The sequence below is a fragment of the Sus scrofa genome, chromosome 8 (genome assembly GCF_000003025.6).
Source record: "Sus scrofa isolate TJ Tabasco breed Duroc chromosome 8, Sscrofa11.1, whole genome shotgun sequence".
Classification (NCBI taxonomy): domain Eukaryota; kingdom Metazoa; phylum Chordata; class Mammalia; order Artiodactyla; family Suidae; genus Sus; species Sus scrofa.
Genome location: NC_010450.4, coordinates 132162738 through 132177975, shown reverse-complemented (window position 1 = coordinate 132177975; position 15238 = coordinate 132162738). Strand labels below are relative to the sequence as shown.

At 38.5% G+C, this 15238-nt stretch overlaps 1 protein-coding gene across 1 annotated transcript in view; it reads left to right on the top strand.

The window, feature by feature from the left end:
* Window positions 1-15238, top strand: part of PTPN13 (protein tyrosine phosphatase, non-receptor type 13) — a 165256-nt gene that overhangs the window by 22450 nt on the left and 127568 nt on the right. Inside the window, 2 exon segments of the mRNA XM_013979051.2 lie at window positions 12725-12790; window positions 14950-15135. Coding sequence (XP_013834505.2) covers window positions 12725-12790; window positions 14950-15135 — 252 coding nt within the window.

The window sequence follows — 15238 nt, the reverse complement described above, 5'->3', positions numbered from 1 at the left end:
ATGTGAGGCAGGTCAGTGCTTCTAACCCCTGCTTTGTTCTTGGTCAGCTGTACTTGGCCTAATTGCCATCTAAAGATATTGGACTAATGTAGCCTTCTACTGACAGTGAATAAGAATGCTTGGAGTTTTCGTCTTGGCTCCTCAGAAACATATCTAACTAGTATCTGTGAGGATGCAGGTTCAACCGCTGGCCTCACTCAGTGGGTTAAAGATCCATGTGCCATGAGCTGTGGTCGAAGATGCATCTCGGATCTTGGGTTGCTGTGGCTGTGGCATAGGCCTGCAGCTATAGCTCGGATCGACCCCTAGCCTGGGAACCTCCATATGCCTTGGGTGTGGTCCTAAAAAGCAAAAAAAATAAAAAATAAAAAAATAAAAGAATGCTTCTATCTTCAGAAAGGGGAGAGTGAGGAAGCGAAGTGTGTGTGTGTATTGATTAAGCCAAAAGAAGGCAGCTTGATTTGAGCTGCTAATTGTGTATGTGAAAGAAGACTGACAAGCATCCTAGAGAATCCAGGTTTATCTGCCTTTTTAAAAATTCCATGAGCAGCTTAAGAATTTTGAAAGGTATAAGCAAAGCAGCCCCTGGAGAGAGACAATAGCCATAAGGTAGAGGTAAGTCTTAAGGCATTTGCCCTAAGAAATTTCCCATTGCCTGAGATGAAGTATTTTAAAAGGACTTTGTGTGATATAGAGTATATACCATGTTGGTAGCTGTTACATATTTTGAAGGAATTTATACTGGCAGTGTTTATTAAGTGGATAGCATATATATGGCTATTCATTTTTATTATTTAAACAGTAGACATTCATTCTGTATACTCCATATGATTCATGTAATAAGCTTTTAAAGGATAGAGGGTAATTGGAAATGGGCATGGTGGCGTGCAAATTATTTAACCGCTGAGATTCCTGGATCTTAATTGAGCTCCAGGATGTCTACAAACCAATGAAACAATGTACTAACCTGTGTGTGTCCGAGCATTTGGGGAGCAGGATGTCCCTAACTTTATCAGTCTCTCAAGTGAGTCTGGTGACCTAGGAAAAACTAAAAATAGATAAAGCCACAGATGTCTTAGTTTTGAGAACTACAGAATTATAAATGAGTTTTCTCTAGTTAAGAAAAATTTTGCACAAATATTTATGAATGCTTTCTGCAAGGCATTTAAAATCCAGAATACAAAAAAAAAAAAAAAAGAGGGAGTTCCCCTTGTGGGTGAGCAGAAACAAATCTGACTAGTATTTATGAGGATGCAGGTTCAATCCCTGGCTTTGCTCAATGGGTTAAGGATCCAGCATTGCAGTAAGCTGTGGTGTGGATTGCAGATGTGCTTCGGATCTAGCGTTGCTGTGAATGTGGTACCAGTAGGCCAGCAGCTACACCTCTGATTCAACCCCTAGCCTGGGAACTTCCATATGCTGTAGGTGTGGCCCTAAAAAAAACAAAAGAAAAAATGCTTAGTAGAAATTTCGGGTGCATAGTGCCTTTCTGATTTGCTGAGGGCTTTCCTAATTTCCGCAGTGTCAGGATACCCAAACAAGTAAACGTCCCTGTATTTAGGTACAGCTCTTAGATCACATATTTGGGAAAGTGATTGAAGCCTCCTTATTATTAGGCTAAGTGTTTAGAAACAAATGTTGTGGGGTACCGTGGGCACTGTTGCCATTACTATGTTCAAGTTGATTTCTTTGTGCATCTAATTGAACTTCTAGATTACCTCTTGCCTTTGCAATTCTAAATACAAAGAAAATCAAAAACAAGTTTTTGATCCCATTACAGAAAGCAAGGTCAGAGGAATAGCCATATATCTTATACCTTACATTTTGAGAAAGAATAATAACTGCACTTCCTGATTTTCATGAGTTAAGATACACCATTAAAAGAGATCCTAAAGGACACAATAGAAAAGTTAGACTTAATCGACACTTTCAGGACATTACATCCAAAAAAATTCAGAATATTCATTCTTCTCAAGTGCACATGGAACATTCTCAAGAATTGATCACATACTGGGGCACAAAGCTAGCCTCAACAAATTTAAGAATATAGGAATTATTTCAGGTATCTTTGACCACAATGGCATGAAACTAGAAATCAACCACAGGAAAAGAAATGAGAAAAAACTGACTACATGGAGACTAAACAAGATGCTACTAAAAAACCAATGGGTCAATGAGGAAATCAAGTCGGAAATTAAAAAATACCTTGAGACAAATGATAATGAAGACAAAACCACTGAAAATCTATGGGATGCCATAAAAGCAGTGCTCAGAGGGTAATTCATAGCAATATAGGCCTTCCTCAAAAAAAGAAGAAAAATCTCAAATCGACAACTTAACCCACCACCTAAATGAATTAGAAGAAGAAGAACAAACAAAACCTAAAGTCAGCAGAAGGAAGATAATCATAAAGATCAAAGAGGAAATCAATAAAATAGAGATTAAAAAAAGCAATAGAAGAAATCATAAACCAAAGGTGGTTCTTTGAAAAGGTAAACAAAATTGACAAAACTTTGGCTAGACTCAGCAAGAAGAGGAGAGAAAAAACCCAAATTAACAAAATCAGAAACGAAAAAGGAGAAGTCACAACAGATACTACAGAAATACAAAATCCATGAGAGAATACATGAACAATTGTATGCCAACAAATTTGACAACCTAGAAGAAATGGACAACTTTCTAGAGACTGACAGCCTGCAAAAACTGAATCAAGAAGAAACAGATAGATTGATCACTAGAAATGAAATTGAATGTGTCATAAAAACACTCCCTACAAATAGAAGTCCAGGACCAGATGGCTTCACAGGTGAATTCTACCAAACATACAAAGAGGAACTTATACCCATCCTCCTTAAAGTTTTTCAAAAGGTTGAAGAAGAAGAACACTCCCAAAGACATTCTGTGACGCCACTATCACCCTAATTCCAAAACCAGACAATGATACCACCAAAAAAAAAAAACTGTAGGCCAATATTTTTGATAAATATAAGCACAAAAATTCTCAACAAAATTTTAGCTATCCAAATCCAACAACATATCAAAAAGATCATATACCACGACCAGGTGGGATTCATTCCAGGTGCACAAGGATGATTCAACATACGCAAATCAATCAGCATCATACACCACATTAACAAAAGTCAAAAACCACATGATCATCTCAATAGATGCAGAAAAAGCATTTGACAAAGTCCACCATCCATTCATGATAAAAACTCTTACCAAAGTGGGTATAGAGGGAACATACCTTAACATAATCAAAGCCATTTATGACAAACCCACAGCAAATATAACACTCAATGGAGAAAAACTGAAAGCCTTCCTACTAAAATCTGGAACAAGACAAGGATGCCCACTCTCACTACTATTATTCAACATAGTACTGGAAATCCTAGCCACAGCAATCAGACAAACGAAAGAAATAAAAGGTATCCAAATAGGAAGAGAAAAGGTAAAATTGTCACTGACATGATACTTTATATAGAAAACCCCAAGGACTCAATCCAAAAACTACATGAACTGATCAACAAATTCGGCAAAGTAGCGGAATATAAGCTTTAACATTCAGAAATCAGTCACATTTCTGTATACTAACAATGAAATATTAGAAAAGGAATACAAAAATACAATACCTTTTAAAATTGTACCCCAAAAAATCAGATACCTGGGAATACACCTGACCAAGGAGGTAAGAGACTTATATGCTGAGAACTCTAAACCATGAATCAAGGAATTAAAGAAGATGTAAAGAAATGGAAAGATATTCCATGCTCCTGGGTTGGAAAAGTTAATATTGTAAAAATGGCCATACTACCCAAAGCAATCTACAGATTCAATGTAATCCCTATCAAATTCCCCATGACATTTTTCACAGAACTAGAACAAACAATCCAAAAATGTATATGGAACCACAAAAGACCCAGGATTGCCAAAGCAATTCTGAGGAACAAAAACCAAGCAGGAGGCATAACTCTCCAAGACTTCAGGCAATATTACAAAGTCATCGAGACAGTGTGGTACTGGTACTAAAACAGACATGCAGACCAATGAAACAGAATAGAGCACCCAGAAATAAACCCAGACCCACCTATCGTCAGTTAATCTTTGACAAAGGAGGCAAGAACATAAAATGGGAAAATGACAGTCTATTCAGCAAGTATTGCTGGGAAACCTGGACAGCTGCATGCAAATCCATGAAACTAGAACATACCCTCACACCATGCACAAAAATAAACTCCAAATGGCTGAAAGACTTAAACCTAAGACAAGATACCATCAAACTCCTGGAAGAGAACATGGGCAAAACATTCTCTGATATCAACCTTACCAATGTTTTCTTAGGTCAGTCTCCCAAAGCCACAGAAATAAAAGCAAAAATAGACCAATGGGACCTAATCAAACGGACAAGCTTTTGCACAGCAAAGGAAACCAAAAAGACAACTTACAGAATGGGAAAAAATCGTTTCAAATGATGCAACTGACAAGGGCTTAATCTCTAAAATATACAAGCAATTTATACAACTTAACAGCAAAAAAGCCCACAACCCAATTGAAAAATGGGCAAAAGACCTGAAGAGACATTTCTCCAAGGAAGATGTACAGATGGCCAACAAGCACATGAAAAAATGCTCAACATCCTTGATTATTAGAGAAATACAAATCAAAACTATCACGAGATACCACCTCACACCAGTCAGAATGGACATGTTTAATAAGTCCACAAATAACAATGCTGGAGGGAGTGTGGAGAAAAGGAATCTTCCTGCACTGTTGGTGGGAATATAAGCTGGTACAACCACTATGGAGATCAGTATGGAGATACCTTAGAAATCTATACATAGAACTACCATATACCCGCAATCCACTCTTGGGCATCTCTCTGGACAAAACTTTCCTTAAAAAAGACACATGCACCCACATGTTCATTGCAGCTCTATTCACAATAGCCAAGACATGGAAACAACCCAAATGACCATCAACAGACAATTGGATTAGGAAGATGTGGTACATATACACAATGGAATACTATCAGCCATAAAAAAGAATGACATAATACCATTTGCAGCAACATGGATGGGACTAGAGACTCTCATCATGAGTGAAGTAAGTCAGAAAGAGAAAGACAAATACCATATGATATCACTTATATCTGGAATCTAATATATGGCACAAATGAAGTATTCCACAGCAAAGAAAATCATGGACTTGGAGAATAGACTTGTAGTTGCCAAGGGGGAGGGAGTGGGGTAGATTGGGAGCTTGGGGTTTATAGACAAAGACAATTGCCTTTGGAATGGATAAGCAATGAGATCCTGCTGTGTAGCACTGGGAACTATGTCTAGTTACTTATGACGGAGCCTGATAATGTGAGAAAAAAAAGTGTATGCATATATGTGTAACTGGGTCACCATGCTGTACAGTAGAAAAAAAAATTGTATTGTGGAAATAGCAATTTTTTAAAAATAAAACTTTTACTTAATAAATGCTTGCTTTTGATATATAAAACCATATATATAATATTTATTTTGTTTTTTATTATATATATATTTATTTTGTTTTTTATTAATATATATGATATTATATCATATATATGGTTTTATATATATTATATATATATAACTACTCAATGCCTAGCATAGAATTGTGAATAATAGTATTCTTAAGATCTTGACATGTTTGGTGAACTGTACATATATAGTTCTATGGAAAAAAAATTTACCTTACTACCAGTGTATAAGTAGACACTTTCATTTATTTGTCTTAAAATTGCACTTTTCAAGATAGTGTTCCCCTTTAAATAACTAGACAAGTTTATACAGGTCACCACAGGCTCTTTTATGCTCCAGCTTCTCTCTTTACTGAGTAATTGTTTACTTCCTGCTTAGTTGGCACATGATTCATTTGGCACTTCCTTTGAAATCGGTTAATGGATTGGAACTTGAATCAAATTCTCATTGTTTTTATTTGAGAATATTGGTGTGTACCAGGGATCTGTACTATTCCAGATAAACTAAGGGAACCTTATTTTAAGGGTTCAGTGCCTCAAATTTGTAGTATAATATCAGGAATCGTGGTTCCTACCATATCTAGGCTTCTTAAAATCAATGTTCATCTTAGAAGCACAGTACTAGTATATCTACTTCACCAACCTTAGCAGAAGCTTTAGCTTGAACTTGTTTTAAAAAAAGACCAGGAGTTCCCATCATGACGCAGTGGAATGAATCTGACTAGGGACCTTGAGGTTGTGGGTTTGATCCCTGGTCTCACTCAGTGGGTTAAGGATCCCGTGTTGCTGTGAGCTGTGGTGTAGGTCACAGGCGTGGCTCAGATCCCACGTTGCTGTGGCTGTGGTGTAGGCTAGCAGCTGTAGCTCCAATTAGACCCCAAGCCTGGGAACCTCCATATGCCATGGGTGCAGCCCCCCACCCCCAAAAAAGACCAAATGGTTTTAACCACACTATACTGTACTTACTCTGTGTAAAATCTTACTATCCATCTTTTCTCCCTCCTTCCCATTTGTTTCTTTCTTTATCCATAAATTTGACGTGTAGGGAGTTCCTGTCGTGGCGCAGTGGTAAACAAATCCGACTAGGAACCATGAGGTTGCGGGTTCGGTCCCTGCCCTTGCTCAGTGGGTTAATGATCCGGCGTTGCCGTGAGCTGTGGTGTAGGTTTCAGACGCCACGGATCCTGCGTTGCTGTGGCTGTGATGTAGGCCAGTGGCTACAGCTCCGATTCAACCCCTAGCCTGGGAACCTCCATATGCTCGGGAGCGGCCCAAAGAAATAGCAAAAAGACAAAAAAAAAATAATAATAAATTTGACATGTATACACCAGGCACTTGTTATAGGCTAGGCACAATGTGAGTTACTAAAGAAGAAACTCCAGGACTCTGTATTCTAAAACAGAGTCCAACGTGTAATAACGAAATTAAATTGAAAAATTTAAATGCTGGGGTGGTAGAGAGACCACCTCACACCCATTTGCTGTATCCAGATAATCAGAAGTCATCTTGCCTTAGCACAGATTTAGCACTTCTACTTTGTTTACTGGATGGATACATATATATTCATATATCTTTCCTCTTAGACTTTTAATTCTAGGAAAGATAACACAGGTTAAAGCCGTGGGTTTTAAGCAGAGGCAGTTCTACCTCAAAGGGGACATTTGGCAATGTCTGGATGCATTTTTAGTTGTCATAACTGTCAGGAGAGTGGAAGGCGGGGGCGAGGTAGGTGGTCCTCCTGGCATCTAGTGAGTAGAGGCCAGGGATGCTGCTGTTATCCTACGCAGAATAAATACCTTCAGGATGTCTCTCCACAGCACAGATCCCAAATGTCAGTGGGACTGAGGGTTATAAACCCTGGGCTGGGGGTGAGCGTATGGCTCTGGAGCCTGAATTTGGATCCTGCTTCCAGGACTTAGCTAGTTATGTGACCTGGACGAGTTAGTTTCCATCTGTATGGTACTGAATGAGCGAAAGCGTATAGTGTAAGCCCGGCACACAGTTAACACTGTGCACTGCTTGCTATTCATATTCTTACACATTCGTGTATGATAGTGTTGTCACTGATACCAAGATGAGCTCTCTGTGTCTTAGCATAGTCCCTAGCTTAGTGACTTTCAGAAAATGTTGAACGACTGAAATAGTTAGTGAACTTGTGTCAATACTGTCTCCTGTCTGTTCTTGTAACTCTGTGTGGGAATCACCGTCACAAGCAGCCCCTTTGACGGGAAACCATCCTGACCTGCTCTGCTGCTCTATGGAGAGCGGAGAGTAGATTTCCTCTCTGCTACCCGTCAGGAACGAACAGGTCCCAAGATCTCTGATGCAGATGGGACCTAGGCAAAGACCACAAAACCAGAAATTCCCTTAGAAGGTAACTACATATGCGGGGGAAGTGAAAGGAAATCAAAAACCTTAAAAAAAAATTCTAAGCCTGATTTCTTTTACTCCCTGGGCTTGCTGATCTTACCAGGAGGGATTTGCTGTTAGACAGTGTAGGCCATTGTATTCTCCTTCTTTTTCTAATTAAATAAAAAGTGAAGAAAATGATGAAGGCCAAATACTTGCTTATTTTTGAATAATCATTCCTTGTATGACCTTCTTTTGTGCAGTGTCTGTAACTGAACTATAACCCATTCGTTGCTGTTTATCAACCAGATCAACTAAGCACTCTTGGTGATACGGCAGTGTTACTGTATTAACTTATACTTTGGTACCACTAATCTTTCTGCCTGTGGGTTTTTTTGTTTGTTTTTGGGGTTTTTCTTCTCTTTCTTTTTTTTTAGGGCCGCACCTGCGACATACAGAGGTCCCCAGGTTAGTGGTCGAATCAGAGCTATAGCCGCCATCCTACGCCAGAGCCACAGCAACGCCGGATCCTTAACCCACTGAGCAAGGGCAGGGATCGAACCCTCAACCTCATGGTTCCTAGTGGAATTGTTCCCATTGCGCCACTACAGGAACTCCATGCCATGTCTTTTTAAACTGCACCAAAACTCTTAGCTTATGAATAATGTGTGTAGAAATATTATCCACATTTACTTTTTATTATTTTGGAATAAATATGAAAGTAAAACATTTTTCTTTGTATTCTGTGAGAACTTTTTCTCAAATGCCAACAATATTTCTCTAGGATTAGGTATCAGATATTACTAGACATTATTTTAATAAAAATCTTATATACCTAGAATTATTGCTTTAAAATTTTTAAATAATTTTGAAAGTGTTAAAAGCTTCAATCCCATTGAGCACTGTCCTTAGAAAAGAGCAGTTGTCATTTTTGCATATTCTTTTACCTAGATATTTCATGTCTCTATGTATTTAAACAGGGGTCTCCAGAGAAAGGATCAAGAGGACATGTGTGGGGGGGGAGGAGTGTGTATAAGGAGAAATTTATTAGCTTGCGTCATGATGGAGGCTGCTAAGTCCCAAGATGTGCAGGGTGCGTGGGCGAGCTGGAGACCCAGCAGAGGCGGCGGTGTAGGTCTCATCACCAGGAGACTTGACGGTGTTGTTCCAGTCTGAAGGCCAGCAGGCTCAGGATCCAGGAAGAGCTGCTATTTGGGACCCAGTCCAAAGGAAACAAAGAACTGATGTCCTAGTTCGAAGGCAGTCAGGCAGAAAGAATTCTTTCCTACTCAGGGGTGGTAAGCGTGTGCTCTGTTCAGGCCTCACATGATTGGATCAGGACACATGATTGGATCAGGACCCCCTGCCCTAGGGAGAGCACTCCGCTTGCTGAGTTTACCGATTTAAATGTCCCTGTCGGCCACAGTCCCTCTCACAGAAACACCCAGATGAATGTTTGACCGAATACCTAGGCATGCCATGTTCCAGCCAGGTGGATGCCTAGAAGTAGTCATTATAGTTTATGCATAGATGATCAGCAAATGTGTAATTTTATAACCTAATTTGAAGAGTGATGTTATTAATTTTGTGTAGTCCTGAATAAAAGTTATTAGAATATAGTAACTCGCTTAGCATACTGAAAAGTAAATGTAGCAAAAAGTCCTAAGATGCTGCCAGCATCTCAAAGGTTCACAAATCAAAGTTAATATATTAGGAGAAGTATATTTGAATGTGCATTTCGTCATTTTTGCTAAAGGTATGGGAAATGTTTTTCATATATGACGCTCTTTGAAAAGGTGTTCCCATTGAGGTTCTTCGAATTTTAAGCGGAAATATACAAATAGCCTGCCCCATGCTGCCTTGAACTTCATGCACATGTCATTGAATTCAGCAGGCATGTATTGAATACCCTGTGCAAGTTCCGTATTGGTGCTAAGAGGGATATTAAGATATATAAAAAAGGCTCTCTTAAGGAAGACAAACAGGGACATAACTATATTACAGGTAGTATTAGTTGTTTCATTAGCGACACAAATGAAATAACCACCACCATAGAAGAGGGAACGCTTTATCCTGTTTGAGAAGATCTGTGCAGCACACATAATAGATAACACCGTTTCTGGGCTGCCAATAATGGGTAGAAGTTTTGTTGAGAGATGCAGAAAGAAATTCGTGGTAGGAAGCACTGCTCAAGAAAAGCCGGGAAAGAGAAAAACTTATTTTGCCAACAGAGAATTGTCTAGTAGTTCTGAAGTGTTTAGATATGACAGGGGAGGGAGCGATAATTGAAGGAAAACATAAAAATCTGTCTGGAAAATGGAGGAAGTGGCAGGTCAGAGTGAGCCTTACTTCCCATAAAGAATTTGGATTTTTGAAAATTGGGAGCCTCGAAAATATTTGAAAACTACAGCTTTTTCTAATCTGTAATTTAGGAATAATTTCGGAGGCAGCGTTAGGAATAAAATGCTGTGAGATCATAAGGACACTCCATTCTATTTGTGTCCCTTCCCCTCTAGCTAAAGAGGATTTGAGACAGTTTATAGGTTTCAAAAACACAGGAGAGAAAATAGAAGCAAAGTGCAAATACGTACAAGAAAATAAGATGACACTGGAATAAGATTGGTGCAAAAAATGCACATGGTTAATTAAGATGATGCAGTGTTGACCGAGATGGGCTCAAAGTCTACCTCCGAATCTCTTAACAGAACTAGAAAATGATTACTCATCAGAACTGTCCTGACTTTTAGCATATATTCTTGCAGCCTTTGTCACAGGAAAACAAAAGTGGGAGCCGTCAGTAAGGACTTTTCCCAGGTCCCATGCCCCATGACCCAAGTAAATTTTCACATAGCTTCCTTACTTCAGAAGAACTGCCCGTGCTGCTCTGCAAAGCCAACTCCTTCATTTGTGCCTTAGCTTCCCCTTCCTCCCACTTACTCAGCAGCGTTCTCCTGACTGTCTCCTCTGGCTCCTGCAGTTCCAGTTTTCCTTCTTGAATCATTCCTACCAGTAAAAATAGGTGTCATTTCCCCAGTCTTGAAGCAGCACGCACATGCGCTTGGATCCATGTTGCTGTGGCTGTGGCGTAGGCCGGCAGCTGTAGCTCCCCAATTTGACCCCTAGCCTGGGAACCTCTATATGCTGTGGGTGTGGCCCTAAAAAAGACCCCCCTCCAAAAAAATAAGAAAACAAACAATGAAAAAGGAATCTTTTCTGATCCTACTTCACCATCCTTTTTTTTTCTTTCTTTTTTTTCTTTTAGGGCACATTAAGGAAGTTCCCTAGGCTAAGGGTTGAATCAGAGCTGCAGCTGCTGGCCTGTGCCACAGACAGCAGCCCCGGACCTGAGCTGCAGCTCTCGGCAGTGCCAGATCCTTTAACCCACTGAGCAAGGCCAGGGATCAAACCTGCATACTCATGGATATTATTCAGATTCTTAACCCATTGAGCCACAACGTAACTCCTACTCATCCATTCTTAGCAAGAAAAATACCAATCAAAAAACTGAAATAAGATTTTTTTTTCTTTTCATTTGGCAAAAATCCAAATCTTCATAAGACATTCTATGGATAAGGCTTGTGAAAAGACCTCTCATGTGTAGCTGGTAGAAATGTAAGGTGATACAGCTCTTTGGAAGGGAAGCTGACAAAATGTACCAAAGCTACAGATGGTGTATTCTTTTATTCATAGTCTCAGAAAGTCAGTTCAAGAGGAATAGCCGCATGTACAAAATGATACATCACAAGGCTGTCTGCTTTATATACATTATTTATAGTAGCAAAACTTCAGAAAAACTCTAATTCATAACGCATCAGTCAAGTCAGCAGTACTACAGCCACAAAATGGAGTTCTCTGCAACAGTGAAAGAATGAATAGAATTCTAAGCATTAATATGGAAGTACCTGTCTTATTAAATTAAAATGGCAAGATGCTGAGTAGTTTTTTAAATTTCTGCCCTTTTGTAAAAGAAGGAGGAATGAAACTTCATATTGGTTGAGTTTGCATGAAGAAATTTTAAATAAGAACCAGTAGAAATGATTACTCATAGTAGACAGGCTGGGGAATTGGAAAAACGGGGTTTTTTTAAGTCTGTTCTGGAACAGATTTCAAACCCAGTCTTTGGGGTTTTTTTCAGTCTGTTCCGAAACAGATTTCAAGGCAGTCTTTTGGTTACCGCAGGTAAAGGTGTTGAGGGGAGGAAGGGTGCGGAGAGTAGGAAGAACACATACCCACTACTGTGGAAAACGGATGCTTGAGGAGAACCTGCTCTGCAGCACAAGAAAACCTCGTCCACCGTTTGTGACAAGCTGCGTGGGAAGGGAACGGGCATACTTACCTGTATGACTGATTCACTGGCTGCACCCCTGAAACTAATATAGCATTGTTCATCAACTATACTCCAATAAAATAAAATCAAAAATATAGAAAAATCAGACACCAAAGAGGATCTTTTATCTGATTGTAGTTATATAGTGTTCTGGAAAGGCAAAGCCGTGGGAATGGAAATCAGATCAGTGGCGTTGGGAGAAGGTTGACTCCAGATGGAAAAACTTTTGGGGGTGAAGAAAACATCCTCTAGATAGTAATGGTGCTGAAACGACTGTATACCTTTGTCACACTCAAAAACGGGACGTCTCAAAGCTGAATTTTACTCTATCTAAAACATGCCTTAATAAACATAACAGTTACCCAAAAACACCTGTTCTGATAATTTCCAGTATTTTCTGTTTTATACTTTTATGCAAAATATGAAATGATGATTTTCTCAAATCATGTGTTATACCTATTTTGGAGCAAAATGTCATGAATATATAGTATTTGCTAAATTAAATTTTTACCATAAATAATTTTTAAAAATTTTATTCCTAGATCCATATTTATTCTCTTGGAATGACATTGTATTGGGGGGCTGATCATGAAGTACCTCAGAGCCAAGTAAGTCAAATGGTCACATTCGGAAACTTTACACTTTCTAAGAAGCTCTTTCTTGTGTTTACATGTGTTCTATAGCATGTTGTCAGGCACACCAGCATTTCTATACAGTTAAAATAATATGAGATAATAAAGCACTAATGAAATTGTCTTAGAGTGTTCTTAGAATTATGGTGGTCACTACCTGTGTTTCAACAATTCAGTCTGTGAAATGTAGTAGCCTTTTCAAAATTATAGCAAGAGACAGAGTTCCCTGGTGGCTCAGTGGGTTGAGGATTCAGCATCGTCACTGCTCTGGCTGAGGTTACTTCTGTGCTGGCCCAGGAACTTCCATATGCTGTGGGTGCAGCCAAAAGCAAAAACAAAACCCAACAAAATCTAGCAAGAGAAATGAGAATCTACTTTATTTCTTTTGATTTACTGACTGATAGGAAGGGTTGTAAATGTCTTTGTTGATTCTTTCTTGAGCAGAATATGATAACCTTTTTTGATGCAAAACTGTAGGAAGAGTAGCTCTATGGCGCAGTAGAGTTTAAACTTGTCACTTGAAATTACTTTACCCCTGCAGCAGGGTTATTAAAGTAACACTTTGTGGTGTCTTAGGCTCTGATGACCACTGGACTGCCTGTAGTCTTTATTTTTCTAAAATAACTGATTCCTAAGACGCAATATACACATAGTAGTAAAGGTATAGAAAAATTTTAAATAACTATATTTCATCAAAGATATAACTAAAGATTGTTTTATTTTACGCATTTAGAACTTAAAAGTAATTAAGTGTGTATGTTTTTAATCAAATTAAAAAGCAACAAGCATTTTAGGCTTTTATTTTAAAATTCAGACATCTCAAGATCCATGAAATATGAGTAATAGTCTTCCCCTTAGTTTCGTTTTATTTTTCATCATGAAAAATACTGTGTATTTTCTTTCTCTCAAGTTTCAGTTTTATAAATGTAAATGAGAAAGTTAAACTATTACTAGAGATAACGGTGTCATATTTTATACACCTAACTTACATGCAAAATGTGGTATATCCTATAGTTAACACTTTCCCTTTCTGGTAACTGAAAATAGAGTCTAGAATGAATAAATTGGAAGGGAAGTATAGACTTTTACTTCTGTTTTAATATTGGAAATCATAATTGGGGAATATGTAATATTAATTCAAAAGTATTTATTAAGCCACCTACCTTATGTCAGACATTAGGAATAAAATGTCTAAAGCCTATGAAGTCCGTTCATGGCTACAGACAACCAAATAACCAATTACAACACAATATGATGAATGCTGTGTTAGGGAAAGTGCAGGATGCTATGGAAAACATAACGTAGTTAGAATTGGAGCCTCCTACACGACTTGGAGGGGTAGGATAGGTTTGTTGAAGGACATTGCATCTAAGCTGACCTCCAAAGGATGATGTATAATACCCAAATGGATGAGAAGTGGAGGGGAAGGTTCAGGGGGAAAGCATATGATTAAACCAAAGCGTAGATATACCAGTTCAAATTCTCATCAGCAGTGTTCTTCTTACCACTACTTCACATCATCAATCTTTATTCTCTTGAGTGTATAGTGGCTTCTTTTTGTGGTTTTAATTTGCATTTCTTGGTATGCTTTTTGGACATTTGGACATAATATTCAACAAATTTGTGTCAACCAATTAAAAGAAAAATATCTCTATTTTGGCCTCTTTCAGCAGCATAATGAGAACTTATACCTAAATGACCTTGAGCCATTGCAATATTTGAAATCTCTTCTAAGTTAGCGTGAGGACATCAAAGTATATTTAATATATATCAAGTATATTATTTTTATGGAATGTTAGGAAATTGTTTATTCCCCCCAAATAGTGTGTAAGTATAGACTGCTTAGCAAAACACTCGCATAACCAAAACATTCCGTTTCTTTATCATAGCAAAAAACCCCAGAGTTTTTCTATAATACTTCATATCTTAGGAGATACATGTTAGCCATCTAATGCTAAAAATTTTTTTGGCTTATGAAAAGGTAAAATGCAGTCACATATGCTACTAGACAAGGAGTTCATTTCTCCAAGTATTTGAAGGCTGGGGTGGTTCCTGTGACTCTCGGAATGGTTTGTCTCATTTTAGTAAGATTTACTCGCACTTACCAGCCTGACCTTTTCTTCCTTTGTGTTCAGCCTATCAGGCTCGGAGATCATCTCAACAGTATCCTGCTTGGAATGTGCGAGGACGTCATTTACGCTCGGGTTTCTGTGCGGACTGTCCTGGACGCTTGCAGTGCCCACATTAGGAACAGCAACTGTGCACCTTCGTTTTCCTACGTGAAGCAGTTGGTAAAACTGGTTCTGGGAAATCTTTCTGGGGTAAGCCACAGTGCCAGTTGGTACACGTTGTCATATTTTAAAATTTAGCAGCACTTCACAAAATTGTCTTTAGAGCTCCATGGATTTACTCCTTTACTACTCT